We start from the raw sequence: 15472 nt of genomic DNA, 5'->3' as shown, positions 1-15472 counted from the left end.
GATTATCAGATTTCATAATTTGTCTGACTTTTAGTGAGCAACGACATGTAGTAAACAATATAGAAAAATATAGATAATCGGTAGGTAAGTAGTAAAATTCAGATTCTCAGAAGCAGCTTTTTTCTCGAAGGGGCATGCACCCGGAGGAACAAAGTTGAACTTGAGCGAACTTTACAAAAAAAAAATGGACCCTACTAATTGATATGGAGCCCACTTTGATTGACAGGTCACCAAAATCGCAGGTTTTGTTTTCCAACTTGGTACTAGCACGGAAAATTTTTGAACTGGACAAAATTGCAAATGGTAAGGTTCATTTTTTGATTTTTGATGAATTTTTGAAAATCTGATTTAGATATTGTGGAGATAGATTTTACCTGCACATTACGAATAATGTATTTATCAAGCACATCTCACTGTATAGGATCGTCACATGTGCTAGCTACCTACTAGAGGCCTAGCAGTACCTAGCTTCTCTGAGCTTCCCGGGTACCTGGCGACTTACTGCCTCGTTACCTACTTTTCGGACACTGAGTGTATTTACGTAACACAACACAGACATTCATCTTAAAGATAATTATCTTACAAAATAAGAATTCCTTCAGTTGGTATTTGTATCGTTTATTTATCAATTACAAAGTAACAACTTACTCAAGCTAATTATTATACCGGCCTGTACAGTATTACGTAAGGAGAGATGGCATTTCATGCCTAAGAAAGTGCAAAGCACATCTCCACGGGGAATGGGAACTATAAATGGTTGTGGGAAGGTCCATCTACGTTACTCTTTAAGAAGAGATTTTCAATAAGGATCAACAGTCGTTTTACATAGTAACTCCTGGACCCGAGTCCATCTGGTCAACTCAATCAGTATAACTGGAACAAAATCTATTTTGAAATAGATCACTCGCGAATATCTTCACCAGTTGATATTTCGAAATATGACTGGGCTTCCCCGACTTGTTTGACTGCAAGATTTACGCAAACATAAATAGGTAAACTATTTATCTCTGGAACACTGATGTACCATAGCTTACACTATGGGAGTCATCAAATGACTGGTTTCTCTAGCGTTTCTCTTCCAACACGAAGTTGTAAAAGAATTAATTCGCTAGATGTCCTATTACGGAACTATTTCTAATGTTGACTAGAGGCAGAACGAATTCCTCTCGCTTACGCGACTGAAAATGCTGTACAATCTGTCTCTAGAATATGTAAGCCAAAAATGAGAGGAAAATCAAAATTTTATAAAATTGACCTACAAAGCTGAAATTTGGAATATCTTATTTTCGACTTGCCAAATTGATTGAAAACGGTTTCTAAAACCTTTTGAGTTGTTTCCACTTGCCATCACCCGTACAACAATGACCATGCTAATTTCGACGTGAATGTCGACCCATCCACATCCGTCACTTTTGGATGCCACATGTTGATGTGAATTTTGACCCTGTGTCGAGCTAATTGTCGATGTAATTGTCAACTGATGTTGATCTACATTCGTGTTGACAATTGGCTCCACACAGGGTCGAAATTCACATCGACATGGGGCATTCAAAAGTGACGGATGTGGATGGATTGACATTCACATCAAAATTTATGTCGACCTCCTGCTTCGTTAAGTTATAGAATTTGAGTTTAAAAATTTTTAATTTTTTTTCCAAAAATTATTTCCTTTGATGTGGCTATTGCTAGTGCTGAAAACAGCATCGATGCAAAGTCCACTTCCGAAGAACAGACGAAAAGTCTGTATAATCAAGAAGTTCAACAGAAATCCCTTTTATCAAAGATGGTGCAATACTTTATCTGCGAGTACTAAACTAATCCATTTTAATGTTGACATGTCGATGTTAATGTTGATGTGAAATTCGACATCAACAAATACATCCACAATATCAACATCATATCATCTACAACTCCAAACTGCGGAAAAGTGAATAATTTCATCAATTCCCTAAAAAATTTGTTTTCCACATTGAACAAGATCATATTTTTGAATGTTTACTAAAATTTTAAACAGTAAAACAGAAATTTTAATTCTGAAAAATTGGTCTACATAGTTGTGAGGTAAAGTGGGGTAATTCCGATGGCAAAATTCAAAATTTTAGCAATTTCTCATTTTTTGGATTTCCTGTACATTTTGGGGCAAAAATGATGTAACAACTTTATTCCTGCGTCCTTCAGCTACACATTGATGACATTGACTATATTGAAGAGTGATTTGTGTGAAGGCTTCATACATATAATTGAAAAAACATTTTGTGAGGTTGAGTTATCAGAATTACCCTAAAAATGGGGTAATTCCGATAATGAGTTTTATAAGGAAAGGAATTCTCCCAGGGTAATTCGGAGCCAGTAATGTTGAAATATACCATTTATTGCATATTTAGGTTTTTATTTCATGTAAATTGAATCATTCGAACAAAAATTTAATTTTTTTTACAAATAGGTATGCATTTTTGAGGCATAATTTTTGAAAACTAGACCAACTAGAGAAAAATTCCCGGTTTTGAGGATTTTCTTTGATAATTTCGACCCCCTAAAACTATAATACATCAAAACAGAGAAAAAAACATTGCAGGACAATTTTGCTGGGGCTATCGGAATTACCCCGCTGCATGAAAAATGATCGACATGTTTAATAATTCAATGCCACCAAACAAATGATTATAAAAGCAAAATCAAAAGAGGTACTGACACTTTAACATGTATTCATTGATCACTTTTCCATCATATGTTGGAAAAAAACGTAGTTGATGTAAATGTCGACGTTGACAATTGTTGTGCGGGTAGATGAGTAAAGGCATAATAACTTTAATATTTTAAATTTATTTCAAGTTCTCAAGTTTCTTTTTGTTTTCAATATTTCAATAGGTTTTTATCAATTAAATTTTTTTTTCTTACCAAATTTTCAGCTGCACAACTTCATATCTCGACATTTTGCGAACGTTTGAAAATTCAAAATTGACTGTTTTTGGTGATTTATTCTTTTTTCAAAAAAGTACCTGCATGATTAGAAAAAAAAAATGATCAAAATAAATCCTAAAACTAACATTAATTCCGCAAATCCAAATGTTGCCATTTCCAGCCATTCTGGAGCCTCCAGCGTGATTTTTCAATTTCTCCAGAATTTTCAATTTGCTCCAGAAGGCGTGAATATGAAGTTGGGGAGCTAAAAATCTAGATTTGTGTTATACTCGACCTGTTTAACGAATTTATCCACATTTGAGCCGATTCTGGAGAGGACACCTCAAGAGTGTTTTTTTTTGACCAGCTTTTTTCATAATAAAAATATCCAAAAATTGAAGGGAGGCCCCAGAAAGGCTGGAAATGGCGAAATTCGGTCTCGTGAGGTTAATTAAAGACAAAATACAGCGATTAGCGCAAATTTCGAACATTTTCTCTCAGAGGAGAAATTTTTGATTTTTGGATAAGTATTTCTATTTTGAAAAAAGCTGGTCAGAAAACCACTCTTGAGGTGTCCTCTCCAGAATCGGCTCAAGTGTGGATAAATTCGTTAAACAGGTTGAGTATAACACACAACTCGATTTTCAGTTGCCCAACTTCATATTCATGTCTTCTGGAGCAAATTGATAATTCTGGAGAAATTGGAAAATCGCGCTGGAGGCTCCAGAATGGCTGGAAATTATGAAATGTGTATCATCAGTTTTGGGACTTATTCTGACCATTTTTACTGATCAAGTACGTACTCTAAAGAAAAAGCACAAATCTCCAAAAACAGTCAATTTTGAATTTTCAAACGTTCGCCAAATATCAAGATATGAAGTTGGGCTTGGGCAGCTGAAAATTTGGTTTTGGGGGTTTTAAACCATGATCTTTCAAAAAATCGTGGTCCCGTTCAAATCGGAGGCGGACACCTCAAGAGGTTCCCTTGTTAGTTCATGTTTTTACGTTTTTAGTTTTTATTTCTTTTCATTTCAGTTTTTTAAGGTTTTTTCCTTTTTCCAAGCCCGCAGGGCCGCAGCCCATGTGATTATTCTTTATTAATTATTTTATTATATTAATTTATTTCATATAGAAATCCGTAACTGTAACCGTAACCATAACACTTAGTACCACATCGACAGCAATGTTGCCAACTGTGACGCTAAAAACACTTGCATTCAACTATGATGAAAACAAACAAATTTATTGATAATGATAAATTTGTTGATAACCCAACCCGGCTTTTTTCATGCACGTGCAACAGGAGGTACTTTTTGAACGAATAATCCGATAAATTCTGTATTGTAATTAGAAAGAAATGAAATGTCGCGACCGAGAAAAGACGCATGTGTCAACAACAATATGGAATTATCTGATAGTTTTTCTGAAGAGAAATCTGAGCAGGACGTGCTTGGAACTTCCAGTGATCAAGTTACCTCAAAGCAGATCAATAATGATGCTTCCTTAAAGATCGAAAATGATGCTTATTTGTCTGATCAAGAAAAGTAAGTCAATTCGTTAAAACACCCATCGCCTTTGAACATGTTTTTTTGATTTGTTGTTGAAACAATATATCTTTTATTTTAATAGCAACGAACCTGACGAAATTCAAAGCAATACTGAAGAGCAATTTACAAAAAATGAAGACCTATGCGTCGCATGTGGACATGTCTCAGCGTACGAATTTTTTAGGTAAGTAAACAGTAATTTGCGTACCCATGTACGGTGCATATGTAACTATTGATTCGTCATTCTAATTAGCTTCAATTTTTAAATTCTAGTTTCCCGATTAATGCTAATATTCGACAGCAGTGGGCGAAGTTTTGTGATATCAATTTAGATAAAATAAAACCACATTTTCGCCTTTGTGATGGACATTTTAAACCCGAAGACTACCAAATCTCGATGCAACGTAAAGTATTGATGCCGACAAGTGTTCCAACTTTACAACCAAAAGTGAAACACAACTCCACGCCTTCGATCAGTCAGAGCTTTCAATTCGGTACCGATGTAATTAGTTTTTCAATGCCAAAGTTGAATATGAACACATCGCAAAATACGATCTGCAGCTCGGACTTAGAAAGTAAAACACATTATTTATTATCATACTCGTCATGTTCGATAACCACGATGTAATTATTTGATAATTTTGGTTTTGGTTTAGAAAACACTACCACCGCAGATGCTCCTAATAAACAATTGAGCAGGAATTTTAAAGATATAACAAATAATCAGGACACCATTCCTCCTAAGGCAGCGAAATCGAAGAAACACTTGAAACACGAAAAGTGTCACCTATTAGAGAAAAAATTACGATCAGAAATTTTCAGATTGAAAATACGATGTTCTCGTCTCGAAGATACTGTAGCCAACTTTGAAAATAAAATCAAGCAACAGGTTGAAGAGTGCTTCGGTTAGTACCATCGTAGTTTTTATTACATATTGTCTTTTTCTTCAAAATGTCTATTTATTTTCAGTGAAAAGAATGTATTCGCTTATGCTTACTTTAATTTTCTGTTCCTCTGTTTATTTTTCAGTTACACGAGCAAATACTGTCGGAAATGTGGCGAGAGATGTTCAAAACTCAACTTCATCGATTAACGCTTCTTCAGAAAATTCGAGGCACAATCTTTGTTATACGGAGGAGGCACGAACTGATCAACGTCCTGTAAAAGGTCAGTATCTAGATATTATTACTTAATATTAGTTCAAACATATTATTTTTTTAAAAATTTAATTAATTGTTGGAAAATGAAGAGAGGAAAGAGATGGCTCATTTGCTATTTGGTTCAATAATTTTTAACTGACTGAGAAAATAAGATCCAGTACATATCCTACTTCCTTATTTATGTATTTGAGAAATTAACAACTTTGAAATATGTTTTTCAGATCCGCTCGTAGGATCTGCCAAACATTTTACCGAAGACGGTAACACTACTAATTCGAGTACGCCTCCCCCAGAAACATCGATTGACGATCTTCAGAAGATAGAAGTAAAATCAGAACTTACCGAAGAAGGTTAGTAATTACGTTAGTTTGTGGAAAATGTGGGCAGTGGGGTCATCCTAAGGGATATTTAAAAGCAAAATTGCAAAAAAAAATTAATAAGTTGGCCTTATTAACAAAATTGCGGCCATATTGGAATTTTTTGAGCTGGACAATGATAGATTGAAAGAGCATGCAAAAATTCATCGCCAGCTAAAATTTCATATACCAAAGTGCATTTTTCGATTTTTGGTGAATTCACATAATAATCAAATTTAAGCCAAAACTGTCGGGAAAAAAATTAAAATGTCACCAAAATGACCTAAAAAGCTGTTTACTATATCAAACTAATTGGACTTTTGAAACTTGAAATTTGTAAAATTCCATCACAAGTGGTCGGGAAGCTGAAATTCATTTCTGTAATAAACTAAGTCCAATGCACTATGAACTTTTTTGCAAGTACGCTTTAAAATGTTTCTTGGAATGTCCTTTTTCGAGAGAAAAGTTGTCCCAGAGCACTGACAGGCTAGGAGGGTCATTCCATGTTAACTCAACCAGAAAAAGGCGATTTTGAAAGTCATGTATTTCGATTTCGCTCAAATTTTTTCTACAGTATAATATCCACCCAGTAAGTAAGAACCCCGCAATTAGTTTGGCCCCATCCCCCTCAGGGGGCGGGTGGGGGGACTTCCATTATTTTCACATTGTCTCGAGGTACTCAACTTCAGCACCCCATTCCTCCATAACTATGATACTTTGATCAAAACTGATTTCACAGTTCGAATGGGCATTGCATTTAAAACTTTTTAAGAATTTTGAAATTTTTAAAAGTTGAAAGTTGAACTTTCAAATTGAAAGTTCAAATTTCAAAATGGCGCTGTGAGTGGGAGTTACCAAATTTTGAAAAAATTTCCATAGATGTACCTTTTGATGCTTTTTCGAAATATTCAAGTTTCGAGATTGCATCTCTTAATGGTGAGGGAGCACCCCCACCCCCAATTTTGGGCCAAACTTTCGAAAGAAAATCTGGGGCATGTGGTATATCGAATTGTATGTTTTTGGTGACGCTGAACACGAATATGACGTCAGATTTTTGATAGGACCCCATCCACGGCCTCCAGCGCCTCCCCAAAGGGGGTGAAAGTTCAAAAAAGTGTTTTGTTCGTGTGACACATGGAATAGTATGTTTTTGGTAACGCTGAACACGAATATGACGTCAGCTTTTTAATTGGACCCCATCCACGGCCCCCAACACCTTCCTAAAGGGAGTGACCCCCCAAAAAAATGGTTACATTCGTGTGACGCATGAAATAGTATGTTTTCGATATCGCTGAACACGAATATAGTCATAGTTTTTTAAATCGATTTCACCCATGGCCCCCAGAACCTCCTCCGATAGGTAAAAGTCGAAAAAAATTGTTGGGGGCCGTGGATGGGGTCCAATCAAAAATCTGACGTCATATTCGTGTTCAGCGTCACCAAAAACACACTATTCCATGTGTCGCACGAACAAAACACTTTTTTGAAATTTTACCTCTTTGGGGAGGTCAAAAAAAATTGTTGGAGGCCATGGATGGGGTCTTATCAAAAATCTGACATCATATTCGTGTTCAGCGTCACCAAAAACATACAATTCGATGTATCACATGCCCCAGATTTTCTTTCGAAAGTTTCGCCCAAAATTGGGGGTGAGGGTGCTCCCTCTCCATCAAGAGATCCCATCTCGAAATTTGAATATTTCCAAAAAGCATCAAAAGATATATCTATGGAAGTTTTTTCAAAATTTTAAATGGTTGCTCCCACTTACTGCGCCATTTTGAAATTTGAACTTTCAAATTGAAAGTTGAACTTTCAACTTGTGAAAATTTCAAAATGCTTAAAAAGTTTTAAATGCAATGCCCATTCGAACTGTGAAATCAGTTTTGATCAAAGTATCATAGTTATGGAGGAATGGGCTGCTGAAGTTGAGTACCTCGAAACAATGTGAAAATAATGGAAGTCCCCCCACCCACCCCCTGAGGGGGCTGGGACCAAACTGATTGCGGCTTTCTTACTAACTGGGTGGGTAGATATTGTAAAAAAAATTTGAGCGAAATCGAAAGACATGACTCAAAAACGTTGGTTGAGTTGACATGGAATGACCCAGTAAGTAATGATCCCTATTGGCATAATATTCCGTACTATAAGAGAAGAATAAATAATTCTGAGTTGATAAATGTCAGTATTTCTGGATTTTCAGTTATGCTCGATGAACCTGCTGAAAAGGTTGCCGAAGATAATCTCATTGTAAATTCGACAATTTCTCCCCCAGAAATATCTACCGACCCTCTTCATAATGCGAAGGCAAACCCTACACAATGTTCCATAAGAGGTGAGTAAGAAATAATACGTATATTAGAATTATTATGCTGTCTGTCATGAGAAGAAACACGCTGTTGGGCTTATACGTGAATTTTTTTCAGTAGTGGACGCAGAAACTTCCAGAAATGTGACTGAAAATAATCGCTGCCCTTTGACTACGTCTTCTGCAGAAAATAATTCGAATAGCAGACGTTGCAGTACAGAGGATTCACTTGAGCAACATTTCGAAGAAGGTGAGTGTGAAGTAAGAGTACCTACATCGATGTGATTTCATTTTTTTTTTTTAATTTTATTTTTCGGTACCTTTTTTTTTTTTTTGAATTTGACTACTCACCTGCTGAGTATAAGAGTACGAATATTTTCAAATTGAGAGGTAAACAAAATTCTATAAAAAATAAATCATTTCTTCATTTCTTCAAAGATGTGGCAACCATTTAGTTACCTACCTCCGTTTTAATTCCAATTTTTATTTTTCCGTAGCACCTCCGGAACCGGAATATTCTGACGAAGATAGTCAATCTCCAAATTCTACCATTCCTTCCTCAGAAAAGTCGTTAGAGAGTCGTAATAACGCAGAGGCGCGAGCAGGATGCTCAAAAAATCAAGAAACCTCCGGTCGCCGTCCGATGCCTCGATCTGCAAAACAGAAAAAACATCTCCCAAGCGTAAAAAAGCCAACTCGAAACTCCAGCAATGTTTCAAACAAGGTTAGTACATTAATATACTACATTAGAGTAGATGGTGGAAGAAAAAATGTAAGAGGATTTCGATCAAAATTAGTAAAGACGTGTATTTGAAGTTGAAAGTTGCTCGGAAAAAATTTTAGCTCTGGAGGTGCACCTAAAGGTGTGATATGGATTCTCGAAAAGGGGACGTGACCCCGATTTTTTTCGCTCTAGCTCCTACCTTTTTTAATTTTTTTTTTCAAGAAGAATGGCCCAGTTACAAAAGTGGTTTAGTTTTGTTTCTGTATTATTTAAGATTCCACGTAAATCTATAAGCCATTCTCATTGAATATTCTCCAGACCACTTTTAAGGTTCTACTGAGGGATTGGAATAATTGACAAACCTCGTATTTTCGAGTGAATTCGTGTATTGAAAATTTTTTCTTTCGTAATACTTCACATGTGTTGTACCAATACACCGAATATCACTTTTGAAGCTACCCAAGTCAATATTTCGGAACGTAGTGATGCCAATTTTTGGCCATTATTGCTATTATTATAATTTCTGAAATCTGAAAACCGACAATTTTTTGAATTTGATAAGTTTTTATGTAGCTGCTCATCTCGATTTTTTGAAATTTGTAATACATAAGTATTTACCAAAAAATTAGCACCACAATGTTTCGAAATATTTTCTAAGTTTCGGAAACGATACCTACTTAGTTAGATACAGGGTGCCCAGAAATATCGAGCACCCCTAAAAAAGTTTTCTACTAAAATGCTTTGGTTGGTCACAGTGAATGATAATAATGATAGCACATGATTGGTTGTTGGACTGGAGAGATAACATTCCACCAATCATATGCTATGCATCTATTTCACGTTGCCAACCTATATTTTTAATGAAAAATTTTCTTAGGGGTGCTCGATATTTCTGGGCACCCTGTATCATTCGATGTTTTAGCATGGGTAGGTAAGGTACTTATTCCATGCGAAACATTTCAGAAAAAAACATTTCAAAACACCAATTTATCGAAGTAGACCGGGCAAATAGCAGTTTTAAAAAGGAAAAAATTGGCACATCAATTTTTTCTTCGGGAATGTGTTCAGAAGGACCCCCTGAACTACCAAAAAAAACCCGACCCCCCTACCCTTGGAGCTAATTTTTTTCGGGGGCTAAAACCGGTTGCGATTCACGTTTTTTGCGATTTACTCCGTAAATATTAGGTTTACGATAAAAACTACCATGACAAAAAATGTTCCCCTTCAAATTCTCGATAATTTGATACAACTCTCGATACCCATCCCTCAAGGGGGGGGGGTGCTTAAAAAAAGGGGTGGAAAGAGTAGGTGTTTCAAAAAAATGTAAGTCCAGTAAATTAATCAAAATTACCACTTAATATTATTCGTTTTCGCTCAATTTTTTTTTACAAAGTCTACACGCCCAACTACTAATCAAACCACCATTGATTGGTCTTCAACCCTCCCCGGGGGTTGGTGGGGGGTGCTTGATTTTTCAAGTAACACACAACTGAATCATGTATTCGAAAAACGAATCCGGACGTGTGATATATTGAAGAGTATGTTTTCGAGGTCGCTGAATACGAATATGAACTTATTTTCTGGGTCTAACCCCTCAAAGCACCTCTGTGACCCAAAAAGGGGGTCAAAATTTTGAAAAATCGCGAAAAGTCGAGTGATATATCGAATGGTATGTTTTCGAGGTCGCTGAGTACAAATATGAACTTATTTTTTTGGGCCAACCCCTGGAAGCCCCTCTGTGCCCCAAAAAGAGGGTCAAAATTTTGAAAAATCGCGATATAAGTCGAGTGATATATCGAATTTGTAGCCTACTCACTTGTTCTATTTTTAAATCATGAAACAAAAGTTTTAAGACTTCCTTCTGAAAAAATTGAAGTATTTTTGAGAGAAAATGGCTTGTCTTTTCATATTATAACTAAAATTTTTTGCTTTTTTAATTTATTATTTCTTCTTCGTCGTCTTCTTCTTCTTCTTATTTTTTTTTTGCTGAAAACATGAATGTCTAAAAATTTTCTACCAAGTGATGGTAAATTTCAGGGGGAGGGGGGGAGACATCAAAGCATCTGAAAATTTTGATTTGAAAAAAAAAATCGAAATGCTTTTTGAAGTAGTGAAAAAATAATATTGAACCCCTCCCCCTTCCATTCAAATAAAATTCGAGAAATTTTCTTGCTTTCCCTTTTTTACTATTTTTCAATCATAAAACAAAAATTTGGGGCCTCCCCTTTCTGAAAAATATTGAGGTAGTTTTGAAAAAATGGCTCGTATTTTCATATTTTGAATCAAAAATTTTTCAATTTCCCACTTATTCTTCCCTAATTTTGGAAATTTCAATTTCTAAAAATTTTTACTCTAGTAATGATAAATTAGGGAGGGAAAATCTAAACATTTTAAAATTTTGAATTGAAAAAAAAATCAAAATGTTTTTTAAAGTAGGTAGTGAAAAAAATCGATTGTAATAATATTGAACATCTCCCCTTCCTTCAAAATAAAATATGGGAAATTGTCCTGCTTTTATTACCCTATTTTTTAACATCACTAATTGGTGGGAAGTGTAAAGAGTAAAATGAGTGATATATTGAAAATGAGTCCATGGTCTTGTTTTCAACGATCTTGAAAATATAATATTCGACAAAATATTACACGATTTCTGGCAACTTTTCAAAATTTCATCCTATTTAGGGGAGCGTAATGGGGTTTTGAGGAATCGTTAGCAGAAAAACAGTTCATATTCGTACTCAGCGACTTTGAAAACATACAATTCGATATGTCACTCAACTTTTCAAAAATTTTCAAAATTTTGGACTTTTTTGGGGCAGTCAGGAGCTTTGTGGGGTTGGGGGCAAAAAATAATACCATATTCGTACTCAGCGACTTTGAAAACATATCAATCGATATATCACTCGACTTATCGCGATTTTTCAAAATTTTGACTCTCTTTTTGGGGCACAGGGGAGTTTCCGGGGGTTGGCACAAAAAAAAAATAAGTTCATATTTGCACTCAGCGACCTCGAAAACATACCATTCGATATATCACTCGACTTTTCGCGATTTTTCAAAATTTTGACCCTCTTTTTGGGCCACATGGGGGGCTTCGAGGGGTTTGCCCAAAAAAATAAGTTCATATTTGTACTCAGCGACCTCGAAAACATACCATTCGATATATCACTCGACTTTTCGCGATTATTCAAAATTTTGACCCCCTTTTTGGGGCACAGAGGGGCTTTGAGGGGTTAGACCCAGAAAATAAGTTCATATTCGTATTCAGCGACCTCGAAAACATACTCTTCGATATATCGCACGACTTTTCGCGATTTTTAAAAATTTTGACCCCCTTTTTGAGGCACAGAGGGGCTTTGAGGGGTTAGACTCTGAAAATAAGTTCATATTCGTATTCAGCGACCTCGAAAACATACTCTTCGATATATCGCACGTCCGGATTCGTTTTTCGAATACATGATTCAGTTGTGTGTTACTTGAAAAATCAAGCACCCCCCACCAACCCCCCGGGAGGGTTGAAGACCAATCAATGGTGGTTTGATTAGTAGTTGGGTGAGTAGACTTTGTAAAAAAAAATTGAGCGAAAACGAATGATATTAAGTGGTAACTTTGATCAATTTACTGGACTTACATTTTTTTGAAACACCTACTCTTTCCACCCCTTTTTTAAAGCACCCCCCTTGAGGGATGGGTATCGAGAGTAGTATCAAATTATCGAGAATTTGAAGGGGAACATTTTTCGTCATGGTAGTTTTTATCGTAAACCTAATATTTACGGAGTAAAACGCAAAAAACGTGAATCGCAACCGGTTTTAGCCCCCTAAAAAAATTAGCTCCAGGGGTAGGGGGGTCGGGTTTTTTTTGGTAGTTCAGGGGGTCCTTCTGAACACATTCCCGAAGAAAAAATTTATGTGCCAATTTTTTCCTTTTCGCCTTCGCTTTTTTACCTTATTTTCCCGCTCTAAAGAAGAGACAATTTAAAAATTTTTAGTTGCTCAGTAGAACCTTATGCTTAGCAGTCCGGCAAATGACAGTAGGAATAAGGAATAATTGCACACCCCCCCCCCCCACCACTGAAACTTGAAACAACTTTTTTCTTAAATGGAACATTGAAAAAATCTGCTTTCAACCATTTTGAGCAGTTCTGGAGCCTACAGCAGATTTTTGAAACTTGAAATTTCCACAAAATTTCATCAAATGAAGCTGATGGGCCATAACTAGTTGGATACACAATTATTCAAAAGAAAAAGGAAGTGTCATTTGCGATATGATCTTTTTTCCTGTATAGGCAAAGGTACAGATGCGGAATTCATTGCCTTACTGCTGCGACATTTGTGGTACAATGTTTTCCTATAAACGTGATTGGACAAGACATCAGCATGAACATACGAAGCCGTTTCACTGCGAATTCTGTGATAAACCGTTTCCTAATGAAAGCTGTTTCATTAAACATCGATTGAAACATAGTGAAAAGAAACGCTACGAATGCCGCATTTGTGATGCACGATTCAAGCACAATCGCTATAAATTGGAGCACGAACACGCACATGTGGAAGGAGCTTGCTTTGAGTGCGCTGATTGTGGAAAAAAGTTTTCCTATAAACATAATCTCATTACACACCTGAGAGTACATTCTGGTGTGAAACCGTTTTCTTGTCAAACGTGTGGCAAAAGTTTTGCTGATAAAAGCAATCTTACTCGGCACCAACGACGAACGCATAGCAAAGAGAAACCCTTCCAATGCCGCATATGCAACCAACAATTCAGTCACCAAGGAGATAAGGCAAAACACGAACGTTTCCATGTGGAGGGCCCTAGTTTTGAGTGTGATCATTGTGGGCACAAATTCCGCTATAAGAGCACCCTAGTCAATCACATATCATCTAAATGTACCTACTTAAATTTTTATAATTGAGTACCTACCCAACTACCCATTTAAATGTGTAAAGATTCAAATTTGTTTTTTTTTTGTTTTGTTTTTTTGTTCAATGTGAAAAAAACTTGACTTGATTTGACGGGTTTCTTAAGAACAATTTATTCTTAAAGATTGGCGCGTAAATGCCGTATTGACAGCCGACTTGTGTTACAACTTACATAATATGGGAAAAAATACACGATGGTATATTGTATGTTTGGCCTTTTGTTTTCTTTTTCAAAGTCTATCTATATCGATTAATGAAGCTATTAAAATCTAATCAGAGTTGATTAAATAATCTCTCAACTCTATAGTCAATCTATTTTTAAAAATTTTTGCAAACCCCACAATTTTTGTTTTGAACTGTGCAGAACTAGTAGATCGAAGGAGCATGCAAAAACTTATAACTAGCCGAAATTTCTAGTGGTAAAGTGTATTTTTTGATTTTTGGTAATTTTTGAAAATCAGGCCAAAAATGAGGGAAAAAATCAAAATTTTACCAAATTGACCTAGAAAGCGAAAATTTGGGATATGTTCCATTTCCGACCTGCCAAATCGATGAAAAATTGTTTCCAACCATTTTTGAGCAGTTCTGGAGCAGGCAGCAAATTTTTGAAACTCGAAGTTTCCCCAAAATTTCTTCAAATTAAGTTGAATATCCGAAATCCATTCTGTAAACTACATAGGTTCAATTCGCCATGAAGTCGGCTTCAAGGAGATTTCAGGTTATTTTGGAGCCTCCAGCAACTTTTCGAAAATTCTTGGAGCCTCCTGTAGATTTTTGAAACTTGAATTTTCCATAAAATTTCATCATTCATAAAGTTGTAATGGTATATTTGGCACACTTGTGCTAATTACTCATACATAAGCTCATCTACCTACTTGTAGTGAGCTTCTCCTAGACTCTAGGGCTTCACGAGTACCTGGCGACTTACTGCCTCACTGCCCAGTACCTATTTTTCGGATACCTACATACAATTACAAAACACATAACATGTATTAGGTACGAATACTTTAATAATAAAAACTCCTTCAATTATTCTTTTATGCACTGTTTATTCGTAGATATCATAAGCACACTTAGAATAATCTACTCTAGTTATAAGAACCAGTAAAATATAAGTGTTGGGATAACACTGAGTGTTGTAAAGGAGTGTAATAATAAGTACACATCACCTCAGGAGGGATCAACAAACGGGTGAGGGAAGGTCCATCAGTGATACTCAATTAATTAAGATTTGTAATAAGCACTCACCAGACTTATGCACAAATGTTGCTAGGCTAGAGTACATCATTAAGTACGGAACACATCTGTTATCAGGAACCGTTGTATTACAAAATAGATCACATGATCACTGGAACTTTGAACTACATAGTTCATATTTATGGAATGCTGGAACAGTTTTACTCAAACAGATTGAAAAATCAACCATGTCTTACGTAAACTAGACAGCTAAGCTTAGCTGCAAAGTGTGCGTAGCTAGCTGCCTTTTCTACAGCTATAACCGTTATTACATCTAGGTAGTGCATAAGTGAATCAACCATGTCACAGTAATGAGAATTT

The 15472-nt window shown here is 35.9% G+C and overlaps 1 protein-coding gene across 9 annotated transcripts in view; it reads left to right on the top strand.

Annotated features, from left to right (window-relative positions):
• Positions 1-4108: 4108 nt before the first annotated feature.
• The window catches only part of LOC135846727 (zinc finger protein 37-like), a 49790-nt gene continuing 38426 nt past the window's right edge, over positions 4109-15472 (top strand). For 2 of the 9 annotated variants that reach the window (XM_065365986.1, XM_065365987.1), the window contains exons 1-9: positions 4113-4445; positions 4531-4632; positions 4722-5023; positions 5105-5353; positions 5478-5615; positions 5830-5958; positions 8165-8296; positions 8388-8519; positions 8767-8993. In XM_065365986.1, coding sequence (XP_065222058.1) covers positions 4264-4445; positions 4531-4632; positions 4722-5023; positions 5105-5353; positions 5478-5615; positions 5830-5958; positions 8165-8296; positions 8388-8519; positions 8767-8993 — 1593 coding nt within the window. In that variant the 5' untranslated portion in view covers positions 4113-4263. Of the gene's footprint in view, positions 4446-4530; positions 4633-4721; positions 5024-5104; positions 5354-5477; positions 5616-5829; positions 5959-8164; positions 8297-8387; positions 8520-8766; positions 8994-13281; positions 14123-15472 lie in introns of those variants that run through there. The other 7 variants (XM_065365984.1, XM_065365985.1, XM_065365983.1 and 4 more) reach the window with 7 other exon arrangements.

This window comes from Planococcus citri, chromosome 5, assembly GCF_950023065.1.
Source record: "Planococcus citri chromosome 5, ihPlaCitr1.1, whole genome shotgun sequence".
Taxonomy (NCBI): Eukaryota; Metazoa; Arthropoda; class Insecta; order Hemiptera; family Pseudococcidae; genus Planococcus; species Planococcus citri.
The sequence above is the reverse complement of the archived record's forward strand: the minus strand, read 5'-3'. Positions and strand labels throughout refer to the sequence as shown.